This window comes from Drosophila serrata, unplaced genomic scaffold (genome assembly GCF_035046125.1).
Source record: "Drosophila serrata isolate PLE 108 unplaced genomic scaffold, ASM3504612v1 contig_362, whole genome shotgun sequence".
Classification (NCBI taxonomy): Eukaryota; Metazoa; Arthropoda; class Insecta; order Diptera; family Drosophilidae; genus Drosophila; species Drosophila serrata.
The window spans coordinates 126,591-148,565 of NW_028257260.1; the positions used below are offsets into that span (position 1 = coordinate 126,591).

The 21,975-nt window shown below is 33.2% G+C and overlaps 1 protein-coding gene across 3 annotated transcripts in view; it reads left to right on the forward strand.

Moving 5' to 3' along the window:
- Window positions 1-21,975, forward strand: part of Drak (Death-associated protein kinase related) — a 62,719-nt gene that overhangs the window by 397 nt on the left and 40,347 nt on the right. For all 3 annotated transcript variants that reach the window (XM_020951445.2, XM_086838976.1, XM_086838975.1), the window contains exon 2: window positions 268-566. In XM_020951445.2, the coding sequence (XP_020807104.2) occupies window positions 436-566 (131 nt within the window). In that variant the 5' untranslated portion in view covers window positions 268-435. The remainder of the gene's footprint in view (window positions 1-267; window positions 567-21,975) is intronic.

Here is a 21,975-nt window from a genome sequence, read left to right on the forward strand (position 1 = left end):
AAACATAGCAAAAGGCATCACATACATACACTAGCGGGAGTTTGTTTTTTTTTTTTTTTTTGTAATTTTCGACCATGTGTATATGTGTGTGTGTATTGTAGTTGCATAGTTTTGTTTTTTTTTCTTGTGCTGGAATTTTGAGAGGGAGCGAAAGAGCGCGAGAGGGAAAGGGAGAGAGCGCGCGCGCAACGTCGTTTCTCGTATGAATTGAATAAATCTCGTGTGTTTACCTCTCCGACCAACCTTTCTATTTTTGTTATTGTGCAGTTGAGAATATCAAGCAAAAAGGAGTTGAAAATATTAACCAGCAAAACGAAATTGTAATAAGTAAATTTTGAAACGAAAGAAAGATCTCCCAAAGATCTGCGCTGCTGCAGCTGCTGCCCACACACACACACACACTAGTACACACCACACCACACACACACACACAAAATGTTCATCGAAAAGGGAATTTTTCCCATTGGGGACGGACTTTTGGACGTGGACGCCGATCGATTGAAGGGATTACTGGTATCGCACGATATAAACGAGATCTACGAGGTGGAGCAGACGCCGTTTGCCAGGTGAGTTTCTTCTACTACTTCCACCTTATTCTGCAGTTGCTGCAGTCTCTTCTGTTTTGCCCAAAAACAAAAATTAAGAAGACACACACGAAAAAAAAAACAAGTTTATAGCATCTCCCAAAGCAGCTGCCAAAAATATATAAAAAAAAGCGAAAACCGAAACAAAAGCTTCGAAATGTTAAAGAAAGTCAGTCAGCAGCCGAGTTGGTTTTTATTTTTCTGAAAAACTTCTGCGTCTCAAAACTTGTTTTGTTTGTCTTTTTTCTTCTTTCTCATGTCGCCTGTCAAGTGTGCGTGTGTGTGTGCGAGCTTCTACTCAACACACATACAACAACACGACCCGCGCGGCTGCAGACAGAGAGAAAAGAGAGTTTTTGTGCGGACAACAAGGCACAGTGGGTTTGAAATGAAAAATAAAATAAATAATATACGAAATATGAAGGAACAAAAATGTTGATTATATTTAAAACAAATTCTCTCTTTTTCTCTACAAATTCATGTTTCTGAAAATGGAATTTTAATTAAAACTTGTTTTCCCTAGCTAGACTTCATTAAATCCTATTTATTATATACCTTAAAAGATGAAAGAAATGCTAAAAACATTTGAAGAATATATACACTTGGATTATTAAATTACATTTTCATGGAAGTAATTTTTATTTAGTAATTTAATATTTCTGTGCTTAACCACTGTTCGGGGTTTTATTTTAGAGGCTTTACATACCTGATATTCCCAGGGTTCTTGAGCTAGGTTTTCTTCGATGGGATTTTAATTTATGGCATCCACTGTGCCTCTTCCTGTTCTCCCTCTCTTCCTTCCTTCCTTCGCTGCATGCCTGCCTGCCTGCCTCACTCACTCTCCCTATCGTTTTTGCCCTTTGCCCGCTCTTCTTTTGCCCAAAGAGCAGCAGCTGTTACCGCGGGCTGATAAACTGACCTTCTGTGCGCTGTCTCCCTCTAACCCGCTCTCTCGCGAGTCGCGACTGCCTGTATTTCGCCGTAATTTCCTTTTGCATTCGCTCTCCTTCCACCATTTACTCTCAGACGTTAGGCTCGCTCATTTCTCTCCTTCTTGGTTACCTTTTTTTTCAGATAGATTTGCATTTTCTGTACGAATTTCATTATAATTTCTTTTGCATTTCCTACCTTTTTTTCAACGGGCTTTCTTCGCCGTTCCCTCACTTAATTCTCCATACTTCAGACCTCATTTAAGGCCCCTTTGCGAAGGTCGTTTGTGTTGAATCCTACTGTTTCTTCATACTTCCCCATGCCCACGGACCCTATCTGTCATTATTCCCCCGTTCTTTGTCACCTCCAGCTTGTGATAAGTTATCAACGAAAACAAAATTAATACCTAAAAAACAAAAAGAATAAAAATTCCCAATCGACTTTTGAGTTTCGTAAGCAACCGCACGAAACGGTACTTGATAGTGTGTCTCTGGGGATAGTTGTTCTTATCGTGGAACAGTTTTCCAATAAATAATGTTGGGTAACAATAAAATCAATAAAAGAGCGAGCACGTCTTTTGATATCCTTTCGAATTTAATGTAAAATTCAATCTTATTTATATCTTAACGTTGAAATCTTTTAGTAATTTTGCATTCATTGCATAAATCTTTATGTATTTCGTTTTTGTGATCCTTTTGGCTTGTGTGCTTTCATATCTTTATTAATATTTGATTTAACATAACTCCCCTGGAATTCCTTGAAAATATCCCTTATTTGGCAGAAAAGGTAGCGCCTCAGGCGGGTTATTTTACTTGGGTTAATTTTTAATATTTTTCTCGTGGTTCTCCGGTTCCGCATTCGCACGAGAGCTACTTGTTGCTGCGTTTGTTTTCGTCTCACGTTATTCTCGATTCTGTTTCTTTATTATTATTTTTTTTCTTAATGTTTTCTTTGTTTTTTAATTATATATATTTTTTTAGGCTCGTTTTCTTTGTTAACCGATTAATTTTTATCTGGAAACTCTTAACTTAATGCAGCTTAATCAGTTGCAAAAAAAGATAAAGTGAAAGAGGGGGAAGCACAGGGTTAGTCAGTAGGATTTTCTACCTCACAAAATACGCACAACAAATTTAAAATTCAAAAATATTTAAGCACAATCACACCGTCAAGTTTAACCCACTATGACCAACCGGAAAAGGAGGCCGCCGTGGTCAATCAATCAATCAAGGGAGGAGAGGAATGCGAAAATGTTGGGCAATTGGTCAGGAAATAAAATAATATTTTTTTTTATAACGTCTGAGCTGTGCATAATTGAGCTTGGATGGATCCAATCCATGGTAAAAAGAAAAAAAAATATATGTACATATATAGTTTTTGCTGCTGTTGTTGGTAGTACTATGGCCCAATTTTTATGGAGAAACAGAAATACAAATTGACAGCAAGACAAATGAAGTTGTGGACACCAAAAAGTTGAAGTTTTCTTGTTGTTGGTCTTTTTTCTTGGCTAGTAGCTTCCACAAGACTTCCACAAAAGCCCACTTGACTTCAACATTGGCATATTGTCCAGTTTTTTTTTCGAAGTTTGGCCTTTCAATAGGAAATTAGGACGCACTTTGTGGGTAGCAGCAGCAGTCTGTAGTAAAGCCGAAATGCTTGCATAATGGAAACTTGATTTGATACTCATTTATTTTTTGTTGTGCAGAATAAAAAGATATGTACATAGTATTATTATTTTTGTTGTATATGTGCGAATATGTGCGAAGCTATAATAAATGATAGTGATTAACCATTGAAATTAAGGTCTATGTACATGAGGAAAGGAATACCAAGAGGGGTTTCTTTCATATGGGATTATTTTTAATTTTTCGGGTAATAAAATGTCCAAATATAGTGTTATGGTTTATTATTAGTTTATTATTAGTTTTTTTTTTTTTTAAATAAATAGTATTCAAATATTTAAGAATATGTGAAAAGTTATTGTGCAAAGGCTTTAAAGGCCAAAAAGAATTAAAACTTCTTCTGCATGGTAGAATAATTATAGGCGTTATGCATCTTTTTTAAAAGGTTCTTAGATATATTAATCAAAAATATCTTTAATGTCTCCATCTGAGTTTCCTTTCAGTAAAATTAAGTGAAGGTTTGACGGAATTAGGCATTTTTTATTCCACTTAATCTAGATAATACACTTTCTACACTTTCCACCCACCTACGATAAGAATTTTCCGTACAATTGACTGCCACAATTTCAATTTTGACCTAACATAACCTCAATGAATGTGACTGACTTCACGGGTAAAAAGCAACCCCAAAAAAGGTAGACAGAATCCCTGGCCAAGAAACCAGGGAAATGTGGCAGTGAGAAAGGCCGCCCCCCCGAAAAAACCGCCCACACACAAGAAAATCTATAAATACATACAAAAAAAAAAGTAAAATAACAGATGATAACAGATGACTTTTGGGTTTGATTTGGAACTTGGTTTCTGTTCCAGTTGCTGTTGTGTTGTGTATGTTTTGTTTTTCGGCTTTTCTTGCTTGGGGTTCAAGCCAATTTGTGCGTGGGCAAGGACGAGCAGAGTCCTTGGTAAAAAGCTATATACCAAAGGATATAATACAAGAACACACCCCAGGACCAATATAATTTATTTTTGCTCTGGGCTTTTGTCAAAGTCAAAGTTTTGTGGTAATCTTAGACGCGTGCGTCGCCCCAAGGAAAATATATATTTGTGTGTGTGTATTGGATGTGGGCTTATCAGACATCTTGTACCCTCTCTCTCTCTGCTGTTGACTATGAAGGACCCTAGACACAAAAGTCGACAGGACTTGAGATATCCCTTTTGTTTTTATCGTCAGTCAATATCGATTTTGTCACCATATGCGGGCGAAAATGATCTGATAAAATTCAGATACATTTAGTAAAAGGGTTGTTTTTGTTGATGTTTAGCTAAGAAAACATTTTACTTTAAAATTAAAGTGCTCTATATATTTATTTTTTAATTTGAACTGAAATCTTTGTTTATTTATTCAATATTCTCCCTTCTTGGAGAAACCATTAAAAAACCAAAACACCAACAATTGATGAATTTTCCACCATTATCTTTTGTGGCTGTGTGTTAATGCATTTGTTTATTTGATGAAGCAAAAACGCAATAAAATGTATCTTTAACAAATTTTTAACCCACTGAAGGCGTTGCCCCCTTCTCTCTCTCTCTCTCTCTCTCTTGTTTTTTGTTTGCAAATTAATTTTTCAAATATACATTTTTTGGCTAATTAAGCAGAAAACCAGTGGATACACCCACAACGTTGCCAATAATTTATTGCCTCGTATTGATACAGTTTTGATTATCTCTTTTATGGCTACCCCCCATCGAACTGTCGATGATGAGTTCATTTTAATTGAATATTTCAATATCTGCTGACTGTTTTTTTGAGTGTCATGACATGTCAGTCCAATGGGGGGTTCGGTTTATGGTTGGGTTTTCCGGGAATGTGCGACCTTGGCATGTGTCTATATCGGGGAATGATGGAAATTCCTTCTGTTTGTTTGGAAAATGTCTGCGGGACATGAAATACCATGGTGATGGAAACGAAAACTTAACAGTTCTTAATGGAAAATCAAATTAATTAAATTAAATAAAGAAATGTGTATAACATACATATGTATATATTTATTACATAAATATTGCAACCTGCTTTAGGAAGCAAAAATAAATAAATAAATAACAAAAACAACAATCACAACTTTAGCCTTCAAGCAGCAGAAAAACTGTTTTCTTCAGATAATTAACGCGTTGACAACAAATAAAAAAAATATATTAAAAAACAACTACAATAATAACAACAACAACAGCAGAAGACTGAAGACAATAAAAAAAAGACAAGCCGAGAAGACGCGACGAGAAAGGAAAGAGCCGGAGATAGCTTCGTCAAGTGAAAGAGACAGAAACTTGAAGAAAGTGCAATCAACACATTTTTTCATTTGTTGCTTTTATTATTGTTTTATCATCAACTGCAGCAGCAGCAGCAACAACAACAGAAACAATAACACATAAAGCTTATCAAGGGAGAAAAAGCAACAAAATTATATTTTGTAAACATTTCCGTGTCGCTCTTGTTGACGGTAGTTTAATGAAAGAAAGGATGCTATGCTACGCTACCCCAAAGTACAGAAAACAAAAATCGTATAGTTTAAGCCAAAATCAAATAAAAATGAATGACCAAACATAAAATTTAAAAAGAAATGTTCATGTTCACATATAAAATAATCGTAGCACCCCACCGAAAAAAAGGAAAAATAGAAGAAAAACAATACATGGGGAAAACCCATTAAATAAATGGAAAAGTGTAGATTGCAACCCTTGAACGTGTGGAAAAGTCACCCACACACACACACACTATATATTTGTTTTTCGGATATTTATGGCGGATCTAGCGCACTGTAAACAATTTAATACAAAAGTAAATGCAACATAATAAATATTATTGAAACTTATGGGGTAAACTTATAATCCAAATAATTTTAAGTAATAATAATCTTACATAAAAATTGCAAAAAAACTTTAGTAAAATAAAAGGAAAACTAACTTCGGGAAGCCCAAGTTTATATAGCCTAGCATATTGCAATTGAATAATAGAATCGAATCAGAAATCATTCATAACTAAACTTGAAATATTCGAATTCTTTGCATTAATATTTATTGACATCTTTTTTTAACCAATTTAAAGTTTAAAAACCTCGTAACTAAGCCAAAATAGCATTAATTTTAATTCAAAAAGGGTTCTTATATTAGTTTTTATAAGCTTAATAAATCTGCATAGTCAATAAACGTTTTTAAAAAATTAAAAATGTTTATCAATTTTTGAACAATTTTAACGATGTAACCCCTTTCCTTTTAAATAAAAAAAATGTACAATTTTTGAAAATTTATTTTTTTCTGTCAGACATGGCTAGATCAACTCGGCTGTTGATGCTGATCAAGAATATATATGATTTATACGGTCGGAAATGACTTCTTCATTATTATACCCTGCAAGGAAATAAAAATAAGGCAATTTACTGAACCTTTTTTCTCAGTGTATGTTTTGCTGCTGCATTGAACTTTAATTGCTCCCATAAACCCCACCCCCTCTGTGCCCATTGTCATTCTTCTTCCCTTTTTGTTGATAAAGCTGCAGCTGCATTTAATGAGGTTTTTGGCTGTCATTTCGACGGAGAAGGAGGGGGGTGTGGGGGTGGTGGAGGTGGTGGAGGTGGTGGAGGAGAGGTCTCAATGTAGGGGGTGGCACGACAGGGTCATTGACAGGGTGACAACTAAGTGTAAACTATGGCCAAATGTCACGACAATATGCCCAAAGGTAAACAAAAAGGCAAAGATTCTGAGAACAAGACCCAATGTTCAATTTCAGAGATGTTTAACTTAACCCAAGTCTTCATTTCCAAAACTTTAACATCAATCGAATTGAAAATTGAGGAAAAATGTTTGAAATTATGTTGCAGAAATAAAAATTAAAGTTTTTCTGGTTGACTTTGTGTATGTAGACTATTTTTGTTATATCTATTTCCAATTCCAATTTATATTTCACTCCTTTTGCTTCTGTCAGTTGCTTAAAACAAATCCCCAACTTTTCATGTTGGCTTTTTGTTTTTCCCCCCAACAAAAACTCCCACCAAATAGCTCAGAAAATGAGGAAATTTGACAGCTGTTGAGTTTCCTGACTTGCCAAATGTCAAGGACGTTGCGCAAAACTTTATTTTCCTAATGTTTCAAATTTTGCCAAATGATATATATTTTTGGTTTATTGCCTGCCTGCCAAACTTTATTTTTTTGCTGTATTTTCTTTTGTTACTGTGTGTTGTTGGCTTTTGTTATTGAGCAATTTTTGAGGCAATTTTTTGTTTTGTTTTTGCCTTTGTGTGGCATTTTAATTTCGATTTCCATTTCCGCTTGACGAACGGTTGGCTATGGCCTTTAACCTTTTGCTTATGATTCCAAACGTTTGTATGCTGTTAACTACCTTTTTGTGGTTAGTTGCCTCCAGTCAAGGCCGAAAGCAGGCGAATGAGTTCGAACTCAATGTGCAATGGCATTGAAATGGGGGGAGCTAAAGCCCCCACCACCACCACCCCAAACCCCAAACTCTTTGAAAGTTCTAGCAAATGTTAAATATACATTTATACATGTCATTTGATTGTTATTATTTTTGTATATTAAATTAGTAAGTCTATATTTATGAAAATCCTACAGTATTATTATTCGTAATATTTAATACGACTCGTTGGAATTTTATCTTGTCAGACAGACAGACAACACATGCACCTTGAATGGCTGGTGTTTTCCCCGCTACTAATCTATCTACCCTATATAATATACCCTATCATCGTGCCTTCTCTCTGCATAAAGATATGATAAAAAATGCGACTATCTTGAAATTTTTGCTGATTATTCTCCGCAGAGAGAGCGAGAGAGGGAGCGTAGTGATAAGCATGAGATATATGTTTAAATAATCATATATTTACCAACCGAATAACTTAAATAACTTGGAAATCATCTTGGCTTGACAAAATGGTTAAAATACACAAGAAGAAGGCTATATTCTTTTAGTTTTAAATGTTTAAAACAATGTAAAGGTGATAGTGATTTATTTTATCACTTACCAATCAATGTTTATTGTTTTTAAAGAAGTAAAATGCCAAATGTAAAGTCTATATCATTCCATTTAAAATTCTATTAGTAACTCGCAGTCTTTTTTTGTGTCCTCAAATTTCATCCCTATTTTCCTCACAATTGAGTCGCAATTTTACACGTACGAAGCTCATGCCCCTCCGCATATTCCTCATATTTCTAAGCCTCAACGAACAATTTCTAATTCCCAAGCTCAATGACGCAGACAAGAAAATTTGTTCTTGTGTTTTTCTTTATTTTTCCTTCTTTTTTTACAAAAGGCCAAGCCGCCCGTGGCCTGTGTTGACATTGACATGGCCATGGGGCCTCAACAAAAGGAGTCAGTTTTTGGCATTATATTTGCTTTTTTATATATTTATTTTGCTGTAGGGGGTGTCAATCCAGGAAGGCAACAAAATGTAGGAATTAAATGTTGGCACTGGTTTCGTTAGATAAAATTTCAAAAAGAGAGAGAGGGAGCTCTGGAAATTGTGACTCAGTTGAGCTGGAAATAAAAACATTTTCAATCATGAAAAATAATAATTAAATACTACATGAGTGTGAGATGTTGCTTATTTTTACATTTCACATAATTCTAGATTGATTTTATATAAGTTGAAATGGGTTATCCTATCTGGATGTATTTATTTATTAAGTTAATATCTTTACAAAATATAAATTAACACAAAAACTAAATAAAGAGCAAAGTAAACTGCTTAAAAAAATATGAAATACAATTTGGAGCACTCTAATTTTTTTTGTATTATTTTTTTGTTATTATTATTGCGCATTTTTTATCGCCAAAGCGATAAGCACACTAATTGCCCTGACCATCGATTAGATATCGGGACTCGGTACAGTTTCCCTTGCTCTTTGGAAATGTGTGTAATATATATATATGTATATATATATATTTACAAAACATTTTGCAGCTTTTCGCTTAACCCTCTTTCCATTTCCTCTTTCAATGGCTTGGCCGAATGCCATTTTGGCATTGCACTTGTCTCGGGGCTTTAATATTTTGTTACTCATTCGAATGAGTTTTCAGTATATTATTATGTATGTACATTTACTACTCGTATATATATTTGATATGTAATGAATTCAGCGGAAATGTTCAGAGTCCAGCTCAATGCGTCATCATTGCATTTCTGTTTGCTTTAATTAAAAGCCCGCCTCATTGTCACCTTTGTGCCTGGCCAATTTTGGAATTGAACTCTATATCGTATCGTATCCCCCTATCTATATTTCATTTCATTTCGTTTCGTTTCGTTTTGTCCGGCTCATTAATTTCAGTGCCAGTTGATTGATCGATTAATCGCTTGATTAGTTTTGTAGTTTTTCCTCGATCCAGCCCAATGTCAACTTGGAAATTCATTATCGCATACAACATACACACAACAACACTACACCCAAAACTTGCTCTTATCACTGTCCCTGTTATTATACGAATGCCTGGGATGCAAATAGAGATATCATCACTATTAAGTCCCCTCCAAAGTACAGTCCATCCCGCTCTTACGTTCCCTTTCTCGATTTTCCCCGGACCAACATATATGGAAATTTGTTTTCTCATGCACAACACAAGTTTGTTACATTGTTGGGTGGCGCGTCGCGATGGTTGAATAACACCACACGAAACGCCTTGCATCATATCTGTCCGTTTGTCCGTCCGTCCGTCCGTCTGTCCGTCAGTCCGTCAGTCCAGTCAACGAACTGAACTCATTCTGGTGTAAAATTGCAAAATTTCATCGTTTTATAGGGATTATTATATGAAGATAGTTATATCAAGTCTTTAGGGATTATTATTGCATGCCCTTTGTACGTGAATTTAATTTATTTGTACTAATTTGAGGCAAACAGTGGCTGATCATAAAATATTTTGATAAATTCTGTTAAAAAAGAGCCTCTAAAAAATCACTTGCTATATTCTATTTTGTTGTATTTCGGTTCTTTTTTTTAAGCACAAAACCAAATTTTGCATGCAATGTACAAGCAATTCAATTAAATTCTAGCATTCATTTAAAAACATTATTGAAAGAATCGTTTAAGTCCGAGATTAGTTTTTGCACACTCCCTTGCTTTCTCCGCCTGCAAAGTACAAGCAGGAAATTCTGAATTATTCTTAAATACTCTGGGAAAACCAAAAGAGTACAAAAGAAAAACTTTTCTTTTTAGCTTCTGTTCATTAATTAATTATTAAAGAAAATGATGATAGAAATGATTATATTATTTGGCTAACGGTCACAATGTGGTGACAAAATTGCCACTCTTCATGCTCGTAAACGTAAAACAGAAAATGTAAATTATCCAGCAAAAGCGAATTAACCGTTTCATCAGAAGCAGCTAACAGCAATAAAGCCAAAAGCTGCTGCTGGCCAACAAAAATTGTCTAATTCCCGAAGCAATCAGCAAACTGCTTATGGACAATTGGCAACACGGCGTATGTGCAACATGATGAAAACATTTTACGTGATTTGCATGAACAATTACCCCAAAAAAAAACCGAAAAACTAACAAAAAAGTTTGAAAATTCATGCGTAGTTAGTTTAGTTGAATGTTTGTATATTCCTTTAAGTTAAAATGTGAAATAGACCCTATTAAAAATAATATTAATAATATATTTTTATTACATATTTTTGATATATTTTCAATAATAATTAAGATTTGATAATCAGATCTCTTTCGGACTTTAGGAAAATTTGTTGTATTAAGATTTTCCTAACCTATTTCTTAAAACGTTCTTACGAAAAACATGTTTTCCGGTTATGATTTTTGCCATGTTAATTTTACCAGTAATTTGTAACAAAAAATTGCCAAAAAATACCGAAAAAAAAGAGAAAAAACGTGACATAGTTTTGAGACTTAAAAATTGGTATTGTCGTTGCATTGTCTCATGTTGAAGGCTTTAACCCATGTTGACCCTCTAGCCATCTCGCTCCCTTGCCGTAATTGCCTCCCCTTCTTTCACTCACCTTTTGTTTTGTGTTGCCACACAAAAAAGGAGACAAAAAAAATGGCACCAATATTTGTGGTTTCGTTTTGTGTTTTTTATTTTTATTTGTATTTTTTTTTTATACCGCTTCGGGGGCTTGACAAATTTGAAATTTTAAATTTTTAGCCGGTTTCTTTTCATGTTAAGTTTTTTTGTTGGAGGGTTTTTTTTTAAGGCAAATTGTTGGTGCAATTGCTACACATGTGAGCAAGTACTTTGTACTTTGTAAAATAAAATAATAAAATGTTTTTAATGTGTTAAAGTTTATGGAGTAAATATAAGTATAATATTAACATAATTATAATAATTATAGTTAAGTTTTAATTACATTAAAGATTGCATTCTTTGTTTGGGTCTTATAAAATATAAATACCAAACGGGAAACTTTTATTTATAAATATTTCCTGGCTTAAAACTGTATTTTAATTACTTTAAAATTATTTTTTGAGTATGAAATCTAAAACAGTACCTATATATTAGTTAATATTATTTAAAATTTGTTTTAAAAACACTCAAAGTAGACTTTTCGTCTGCCTGCGACTCATTTTATATTCACTGATAGTGTTGCTTTGCGGATTTCGATCGTCTAGAAAAAAATGTATTTATTTATTTTGTTTCCGTTGAAATGAACTTTATTACATTCATTGATAATTCAACACACTCAATGGGTTCACACATTTAACCTCTTATATAATCACAGAGATAAAGAGAAAAACAAAAAACAAAAAAAACATTTCCACATGTGTGGAAATTTTCATTTCTTTATTTTCCTTTTTATTAATTTGTTATTTTGTTCTTCGCGTTATGTGCCATAATTTTAGATTTGCTTGACAAAACAGCTGTATAAAATAAATCGAGATCTATTTCGCAACTGTTACGTAGTTTTTCTAGTCGCATTTTCTATTCTCCGTTGCAGTAATTGTTTTAATTGTTATTCAAGAAATGCGCCGATTGACGATCACCGCCCGGTTTTCCCCTCATCAAGAAGTCTCCTTTAATTCTCGATGAAATTTGCCCACCAACAGCGACAATTAATGGCTTATGGCTTATTTTGCAATTTGTTATAATTGAGTGAGTGCAATATGCAATTGCATTTACAAGGCACACACACAGCCTGTGATAGATCGTGAGTAGGGGGCGGAGTGTAAGCATTATCCAAGGCATTCTTTTGGTGTCAAGACTTGAAATAAGCTAAAAAGTTGTATTTAGTGATTAAAAATGTAATAAAAATGTACTATTTTAATCGTAAGGTATCAGTATTTGCTCTCTTTATATCTTTCTCGCTCCCTCTGTATGCAATGTACAAGCAATAACGAACAAGAGAGTTTCTTTTTCGTTGTATACCAAGAGATTTCTCTTAGTATAAGAAAAACAAAATCCTAATAGAGTTTACTCTTTTTTTTTTTAGTCCCATTTTATTTGGTAATTTTCCCATTAAGCAGTCTAAAACTGTCTCAAAAACAGTTATAAAAGTGCCGGGGGGAAAACACAGTTTCTTACACCTTTTTTAGGTCACTAAAAAGCAAACTTCCGACTTTAATTATAATTATATTATCAGGTACAAAGCCAAGTAAGTAGTACTTGCAGTACATGGTTCTACCTAATTTCAGCAAAGCAAACTTAGCCCAAATTGCGAGTTACGCATAGAATCAGAGTCAGCCAGGTGATGAAAGACCCCAAAAAAAAGTGTTCTCAACAAAACGCACAACACCACAAAACACCATCGGCACCGGCAACAGTTCCGCACTATAAACGCCGAGGCATGTCAAGTATACAAATCGCAGAGACACCCATAGAGACTAGAGGAAAACTGCCAGAGAATAGAGTCAAGAACGGATTCCAATGGAAAGAGAAGAGATCAACCGCACCCGCAATCAGTAAAGTAAAGAAGACAAAGCTCGCAGAACAAAAATAAGCATAAAAATCTCCACAAAGGAATGCAGGAAAAGGCAAATCAAATCAAATGGACAAACCAAAGGAATGCGGCTCTAAAGAAAAAGAGGCAGAAGGGGGAGGGGGTCTATAGATGCTGTCAAGGTCGTTGGTGTTTGCCTTGAAAACACCAACAATAAGAACACCAACAGCAACAACTACACCAACAAAAACACCAACAGCAACACCAACAGCAGCAAAAAAAAAGCAGACACAGATGCAGCGAATGGAACTGACAAGAAAACTGGTCAGTTTTGCAAAAAGATGCGCCCAAGCAAAGCGCCAAAAGGGGGGAAGACGAAGACTCCGGACTCAAATGGAAGATACACCTTCTTGGCCGTCTCAAAAAACCATTGTTCTCAAAATAAGAGATATGTACGAGTATCTAAAAAAAGAAGAACTCAGAATACCAAAAAGTACTTGACTAATTAGCAGTACTGCCGAAAATGCTTATGATGGAGCGGAGAGTTGTTGTAGTATATTTCTGTGTGATGTTGATGTTGATGTTGATGTTGATGGATCCCCGGAATCAGTACCCAAACAAGTCTGACAAATGTCATTGTCTTATATACCTTTCTGCCTTCTGTCAGCTTTTTTTTTGTTTTTTTTTTTTTGTTTTGCTCTTTACATAATTTGCACGCTTCAGAGATTTGCGAGCTGAAAGGGTTTTTGAACCTCTCCCTAAATATCAGTAAGAAAACGGCAAATAAACGGTCCATTAACAAACAGTTCAATGGACGAACTGACAACAGAGCAAGGTGGGAGAGATATATATGTTATATAGAGGTAGAGGAAGAACAAGGCCAACCTGGGTCTTAAGTTACCTTATATTCTTCCTATAATATATCACTGATTTATCCTAAATAATAATGTAAACGATGAACTTGGCTTCCTTTCTTGATTAATTATTGAGTTATTATTGCTGATTTTCCAAGCTTTAAACTCTTGAACTTTTCGTTTTGACCTAAGATATAAATCTTTACGTATCCTCCAATGTCATCGGCCAGCGATTGTGCTTTATTTTAACAACATCCATAACCAACCACATGGAGAGAATTGTATTTATAGATATGTATATAGCTCCATGGTACTTATAACTTTTTGGGGAGTGGCTGTTGTCCATTTTTACGATATTTCTTATTTTTGTTTATCAATATAACAACATATATGTATATAAATAACTTCTCACATTTACCCATATTTGTAGTTATGATGATTATCTACTTATTTGAATATTATTGTTATTCTTTCTTCATGTTTCTTTGTTTTTTTTTTTCTTTTTTGTGAAATCTACAATTAAATTCTTCTCTTTGTTTATTTGCAGGTAAGAGATGACAACTATGATGATGTACTTTATTAAGTGGAAGCCAAAATATATAAAAAAGTTTGTTCATAGAGGAAAAATTCTATACAAACAATGGAATGAAGGCAATGTAAATATAATAATAATATAATTTATTGTCTTACTTAAAGTTAAACTAGATTTAATGTGCGTTAAAGATCTGATGTGATCTAAATTGATCTAATTATCAAAGATCAAGATGTTCCTGTATCTCTATCCCTCTCGCACCTAGTATCAGTCAAGTTTCGAACCGCGTTTTTAAACTGAAACGATCAAATATAGTTTTTTCTACCTTTTTCCCCCCGTTTCACGTTATAAACTTCAAACTTTGAAGGGCCTTGCATAATTTGTACCTCCTTCTTTTGCGATCGTACAACCTGTAAGCCAACTTGCTTCATGGCCTCCCTTTTTTTAAAAAAAAAGTTGGGGAAAAAAAACAGATAGGCAAAGCAGAAAAAGATGATGAACAAGTTCTTTCCAGAGGAGCGGTTCACGTTTTCCAGGGGAAAGCCAAGTTCCAAGTTCCAAGTCAAGAAGCAAAGTTGGGAGAATCAGTGGGAAGTCAAAGCACTTTAAAGCACTTTGAACTCCAATAGTACACGGTTCACATGTACATACATATGTATGTGAGTCTTATATGGCGTTCTGTTATCTGTGTGTGTCTATCTGGTTGTGTACTTACACAAAAAAAAAATGTATAGAAAAACGAAGAAAATTAAAGAAGTCAGAGGCCCAGTTTGTTAATGAAAGAAAAGAATTCTACAAAATAAATAAATACATTCAAAGTACAAAACTATGAAAACGGAAAAGAAATCTATCTTTTTGGGTATTTTTAAAGAGTATTTTAGGAAAATAGTTTGCTTACAAATATTTAACGAGTTTGATTTAATATCTTAAGTACATTTTAATATATTATCAGGTCTTTTATTATAATATTTTATAATAAAAGTGTGGGTTTTAGAAATAATCTTTAGAGAAGTATTTTGATGCTGGATTTTCCTTGTGTTTATAAGGTTTTAGGTGGTATTTTTTTAATAATATTATACAATTAGGAAAAAGAGGGTATTCTGTTTGCTTCCTTGAATTAATTTCAACCATTTTCCCCTTAAACTAAGGTTAATCTTTCTCTTTTTTCCCTTCATATACATACATATGTATTTCGATTCGGGTTGTTGAAATTGTAAAGAAACTCAACGGTAATTGATCGAAGAGAAAGACTCTGATGATGACTTTAATGATGATTATAATGATGATGATGACAATGATGACGATGATAGTTAGTTAGTCGAAATCAATCGATCAGTATAGGGCATCGAATGTAATTTCTTTAACCTTAACATTCGCTGGGAACGTTGATTAATTCTCAGTCAGTCCATTGACTTTTCTGTCCAGTCATGCAGAACCCCCCGAAAAATACAGGAAAATAAATAAATAAAGACAGCGACTCGTCTCGAAGCCTCTTCTCTTCAATTGTTAAGCACCTCTAATTGCAAAAAACAAAAAAAAAGAAATAATAATAATAAAAAACAGAAATAAAACAGTGTTTTGTAGATGAAGAAGAAGCGAGGGAGCAGTTTTTCGTATTATTTTTTATTTCCAAGCTTTTTTAGTCGAACGCGTGAGACATTTGTCAAGAGATGTGCGTACTTAGTGGGTTAAGGGGGGAGGGTGTGTTAAAATTTCTCACAAAAGTTCAATCTCAAGATTTTCGTTCACTTTTTGTATTTTTTTCGAAAAGTTTATTGAACCTTTTAACCCTAAGCGAGCACTTACAACAAAAGTAAATAACAACAAAAGCAGCTTAAACGAAACGTGATCAGTTTTTAATGATGATGATGATTAAATGCGTTGTTCTTTCTTCAATTTTATATATTTATGTTTTCAATACATTTAATTGTTTGATTACAAATAATTTATCAAGATTACAGATGGTTTATACACATTTAAATATGTTTCCTTGTGAAAAATTGAATCTAACACAACCAGAAATAAAAAAATATTTAGTACACATAATTTATCAAGCTTATTTAAATAAATTTCTAATCTAATATAAATAAAAGCTAGCCGAGCTTTGGAATTTGCACAAGATTTTATTTTAAATGGAATTTTTGGGAAAACGTTTGTTCTTCGCTTTTGTTTGAGAACGTAATTAAACAGAACTATGAACGAGTTTTTTTGTTTTTGGTTTTTTTTTTTTAATTTTTGTTTTTCATTTGTCAAAAAGCAGCCGAAAAAGAGCAAACAGAGCAGCAGATACACACACAGATCTAGAAACAGATACAGATACGGATACGGAACAGAGATGCAGATAGAGATACACACACACATGCCAAAGATACTTTTTTTCCAACTTCAATTTGTCGCGGCTTTTTGCCGTTAGTCATGCTCAGATATATATATAAATATATATCTATATCTATCTTTATATATATCTATGTGTGTAAATATCTATATAAAGCTCGGCGATCAGCAACCGAATATTTCAACTTGAGATACAAAAACTTCTTGGAAAACATTGACAGATAGAGATACACACACTCGCACAACACATCATGTCTGTGTATGGAAATGCCAACTCGACAATGCTCTTAAATGTATCTTAATTTTTTTGTGTTTGTTTCGAGCTAGTTTCAGGTTTTTTTACTCTGTTGTATTCCATCTGAGCGAGAGATATATCTATACGGAGAGGGGAGGACTGCTGTTTTTTTTATTTTTTTGTTGTTTTTGTGCGGCTTGGAAACGACCTTTGCAGGCATTTTGTTATTGTGGCCACAGTTTTTGTTGCCATGTCCAAAAGTGGGCGGCAAAGAGACAAAACCGTAGCGAACTTGGCCAAAACCAGATCAAATTCAGATTCAGATCGGATCGAAACGGTTTGGATTGGTTTGAATCGCAGACTAGGCCAAGTCAAAACGCACTTGTGTTTGATTTAAAAGTAAATCACTAACTAACTATAATGTTTATCACATGGAAAATTATGGAAAACTTAAAGTTATGAGGTCATTACTTTTGGTTCTAATTAAATTGTAGCTTTGACAAAGATTATTTTAGTTTATTTAAACCAATAATCGTCAAACAATTCTTTAATATTGCATTCTTGAGAATAAAAATATATTATATTCTAAAATGTAAATTGAAATGAACAAAAAAAATTTATTTCAATGGGTTATATGGCAAGAAAGTGTATAATAATTATTAATAAATATTATTTTATTAAATTAAATATGATTATTATACTAATTAAATACCTCAAGGTAATTCAGGGGGCTCTAGATATTACTAGGATTTTGTTTAACTGCTAAAACTTGGTCTTAAAATATGAAATGCAATTTTTATTAAAGCAAATTCCACAATTTTTACAATATTAAATTTTGTTAAGAACTTCCGATACCTTTTAATTTTCTTTAAACATATCTGCATGTTTTTCTAATATATTTTCCCTTTATAAAATAGTTTATATATTCAAAAGAAAAACCGATCTATTTGGTTACCTTGTTGTTGTTTTTTGCATCCGGTTGCAGGCTTTCTGATGATTATGATCATCTCGTGATCATTATCATCGCTATGGTCACACTCATCCAAAACTGTCACATTAACTTTGATGAGGTGGTGCAAGATCGGCAAAGAGCGAAGCCGAAAGTAATCATCGCTTGGAAAAGTGCAGGCGAAAACAGAAAGAAGAAATTTTATTTATTTTTTTTCTCTCTCTTTGTCGCTGCTGTGAATTTTTTTTTAATATTTTTTTTTTTAACATAACTTTCACCTGATGCCGGCGACGACCCAGCGGCAAAAAAAAAAAAAACGATGGCAAAACTCGCGCTCGCAGCATTAGAAGTCGTCAACATCATTGCAGTTATGATTACGATCGTCTTCCATGATCATGATCATGATCATGTTCATGATCGTGATGGAGTTGTGCTGCGAAAAAAATAAAATTAACACACACGCACACACACACTTAAGACGCAGTGTCACCACATAAAGCCACCGAATTGTGGCAAGTAAATGGAACTGTGTTGGAAAGTTTTTCGATAGATCGTCTATATGTGGAACGGTAATTCAATATTCGCCTTGATATGCGAGCCCAAGTGAAGGTTTTCCCCAAACCCTTTCCCTCTTGCAACATATGGCAATGAACTTTGGAGATAAAATTATATAGATATATATATTAAAATATGGCAAATTAATTGTGTAGTTTTATTTAACAATATATAAAGATTAATATACAATTTAATTTACTTGGAAAGATCATAGAAGTAGAAGAATTTCGGTATAAACTATGTAGTTTTCTATATTTGAAGTATCTTTAATATTTCATAAGATTAACAGGAAAGGAAACTAACTTGGGGAAACTATGGTCTATATATCCTTACAGTTTCCAATTGAATTATAATATAGAATCTTAAATCGATTTTAAGGTTAAAATACTCGCATTTCTAGGTTCGATACTTATCGATATTTTTTATGACAATTTTTCCAAAAAAATCACATTTTCAAACACTCATAACTAAGCCAAAATTGCATTAATTTTAATTCAAAAGTCATTCAAATTTTAGTTTTTATTAGGTTATTAAATCTGCATACTAAATTTGAAATTTAAAAAATTCAAATTATTATACATTTTTCAAAAGTTTAAACCCCTTAAAAAAATTTGAAAAAAAATCGAAAATTTATTTTTTTTACCTAAGATGTCTAGATCGACTCACCTTGCAATGCCGATCAAAAATATATATGATTTATAGGGTCGGAAATAACTCATTCTCATGGTTACAAGCATTTTTCTACAACTTTACTCTACAAGTTCATATAAATTAATGAAAAAACCTAAGATATTCTCCAAAAAGATGAAAAATTCTTATGGAAAACCTCTTGACAAGGGCAAACTTCTGCATATCTCAGCAGTGTTGGTGACCTGCTTTTGCCTCTAAAAACTTACCCCACTGCGTTATCTTTTGCCACAAATTGTAGACTGAAGACTAGAAGGCTTGAAGACCGGCACATAAACCTACCATTACCGCCATTAAAGCCCCAACAATAACAGCAGGCTCTTAAAGAGAATTGTACAAAAAAACAACTATGAAAAACTAAATAAAAAAACCAAAAACAAAGAAAACAACGAAGCAAAGTTCGTTTTGTAGCCTCTGATGATGATTTCGCATATGCAAACAAATGGCAAAGTAACACTACGTTATTTTTCCCCCCTTAGATTTTTTTTTTATAGTGTGTAACCACGAAATGACCTTAGCACAACAAAAACAATAACAATACTAAAGCTGGAAAAGAGAGAGAGAAGAAAGATGTACATATAGGATAAAAAAAGAAGAATTAAGTTTGTGTATAAGCAACTTGTTAACAATTTAACATAAAAATCATCACTGTGAAATTAGTATACATTAATACACTTTATAATCAGTTGATTAGTTTTTTCTTTGCTATGGTTTTCTATGAATTTTCCTATATATAAACCTAAGATTTATTTACTAAGACTCTAACTACTATATATAAGCAGTTATAATTACAAAAAAAATATGTAGAAATTTTACAATTTGTCAAATTATTTTCATATTTTTTATCTAGATCAACTCGGCTATTGTTGCTGGTTAAAAATATTGAACTTTAAGGGTTTGAAAAGTCTCTATTGCATCTTAGTACCTTCCTCTTTGCAAAGATTTAAAACGTGTGTATATATTTTGTTTTAAATTTGCTTCTATTTCTATTTTTATATCTTTAGGGTATTTAAAGTCGACTCTCCTCTAAAGACCTTTGTTTATATATTTTTTTCTGACTTTATTTCTTAACTTCTTTGTGTTATTTTCCTCCCTCCCCTTGTCTCTGCCCGTCGCTCATTTCTGGTAAACAAAACACCGTTAATTGACATAGAATTTTTTGGTTTATGCCGCGTTGACGTGAATACACAAACTTGTCGAAATAATTTCCATAAAGTCACGTCGTCAGTTGTCATAGATGTATACCATATATGTATATACACACAATACACACATAATTTCTCTTTAGTTTTTAAAACAAAAGCAGTCTGCCCATCAAAGTTCAATAGCCTCTTGAACTGTCAACCTTTTGTAAGTTTTTGAAACTCGAACAGCACCAAAGTCCTCTCAGCAGTAACCTTTTTTGGGTTCTATTTTTTTTTTTATTTATTTTTGTTGTTTCCTGGAGTTTTGGGAAAATAAATTGAAAATCAAAACAAATTAGGGGTGGGAAAACTAAACGAGAAACAAAATATCACTCCAAGGGGGGCTTGAAATTGCTAAAGATTAAATTCTCATAGATAACAAACCTGAAAAGACTTGGTATTTGTTTTAAATTTGTATTTAAATTCATTTAAAGTTCAAACAATTAAGTCAGAACCAAAGATCAAACCTAGAACTTATTGTTTTATGTAATAAAACCAGATTTTATTATTAATTTCTATACCCCTATAAATGTATATATAATCCTGATTAGCATCAATGGAAACATTATCATCAATCTGTCATCATTTCAGGGTATCGATGCACCATTTTAGTGCGATGCAATCGCAATTGAAATGTTTCGTTAATTGTGACTAATTAGTCATCGGTGTAGCATAGAAAATAATTAAAAGATACGTCTATATAAGAGCAGGAATCTTGAAGAGATTGACGCGAGACTGAGCAGTTTTGCCCCAATGAATCAATCATCAGCACAAACAAACAAGTTTACATTGACCTTTGTTTTAAACAAAAAAAATACAAAATAAAAATAAAAATAATAATAATAAAACAATACACAACGGGCAGTAACTATAAATCCGAGATAGTTATAAGATTGAACGTGAGTGGCGGCATAATTATTATAATAAGAAGACGGCAATAACAATAACTTTTTATTCCTTATGCAAATGAACTTGAAAATTTATTTTTATTGCAACTTGTACTATCTGGCACTTAGTCATTATGAAACAATTAAAAATAATATTTATCTGTTTTTATTTTTTTTATTTTCTTATTTATTTGTTTGTAAGGCGAAGCCAAGAAGGAACATTAAAAAGAGGCAATGAGGGGCGTGGGCGGTGGAGCTCTATCTGCTGAAAAACATGCAGATTTCAGTTTCATTACTCACTACACTGAGCGGATCCATTTTGCAAAATAGCAATAACCATCAATTATCCGTCTGTCAATTGCGAATCTTGTAATGTGTATCTCTGAGATACAGATACATGGCATTGTTGCGCCTTCGCTGCCGCCGCCTCGCATTAGATACAATATTGATAGACTTATATTTCTTTTTATTTGCAAAAAATGTATTATTTATAATTAATTGATTTTGCATTTTACCTCAGCTTCAGCTGCTGCTTATTATAATGATCCCAGGCAATTGCATAATAATCTCAGTTCGAGTTATAAGACCCATTTTTTATTATTTCTATTATTTGGTGCAAACGATCTTTTTTTGGGGGGTATTTTTGTGAAAGGTACACACAGACATTATACACAACACTTAACGGGAGGGAGATTGTTGGACACAGATACAGATTTCGGATCTGGTTCGACAGGG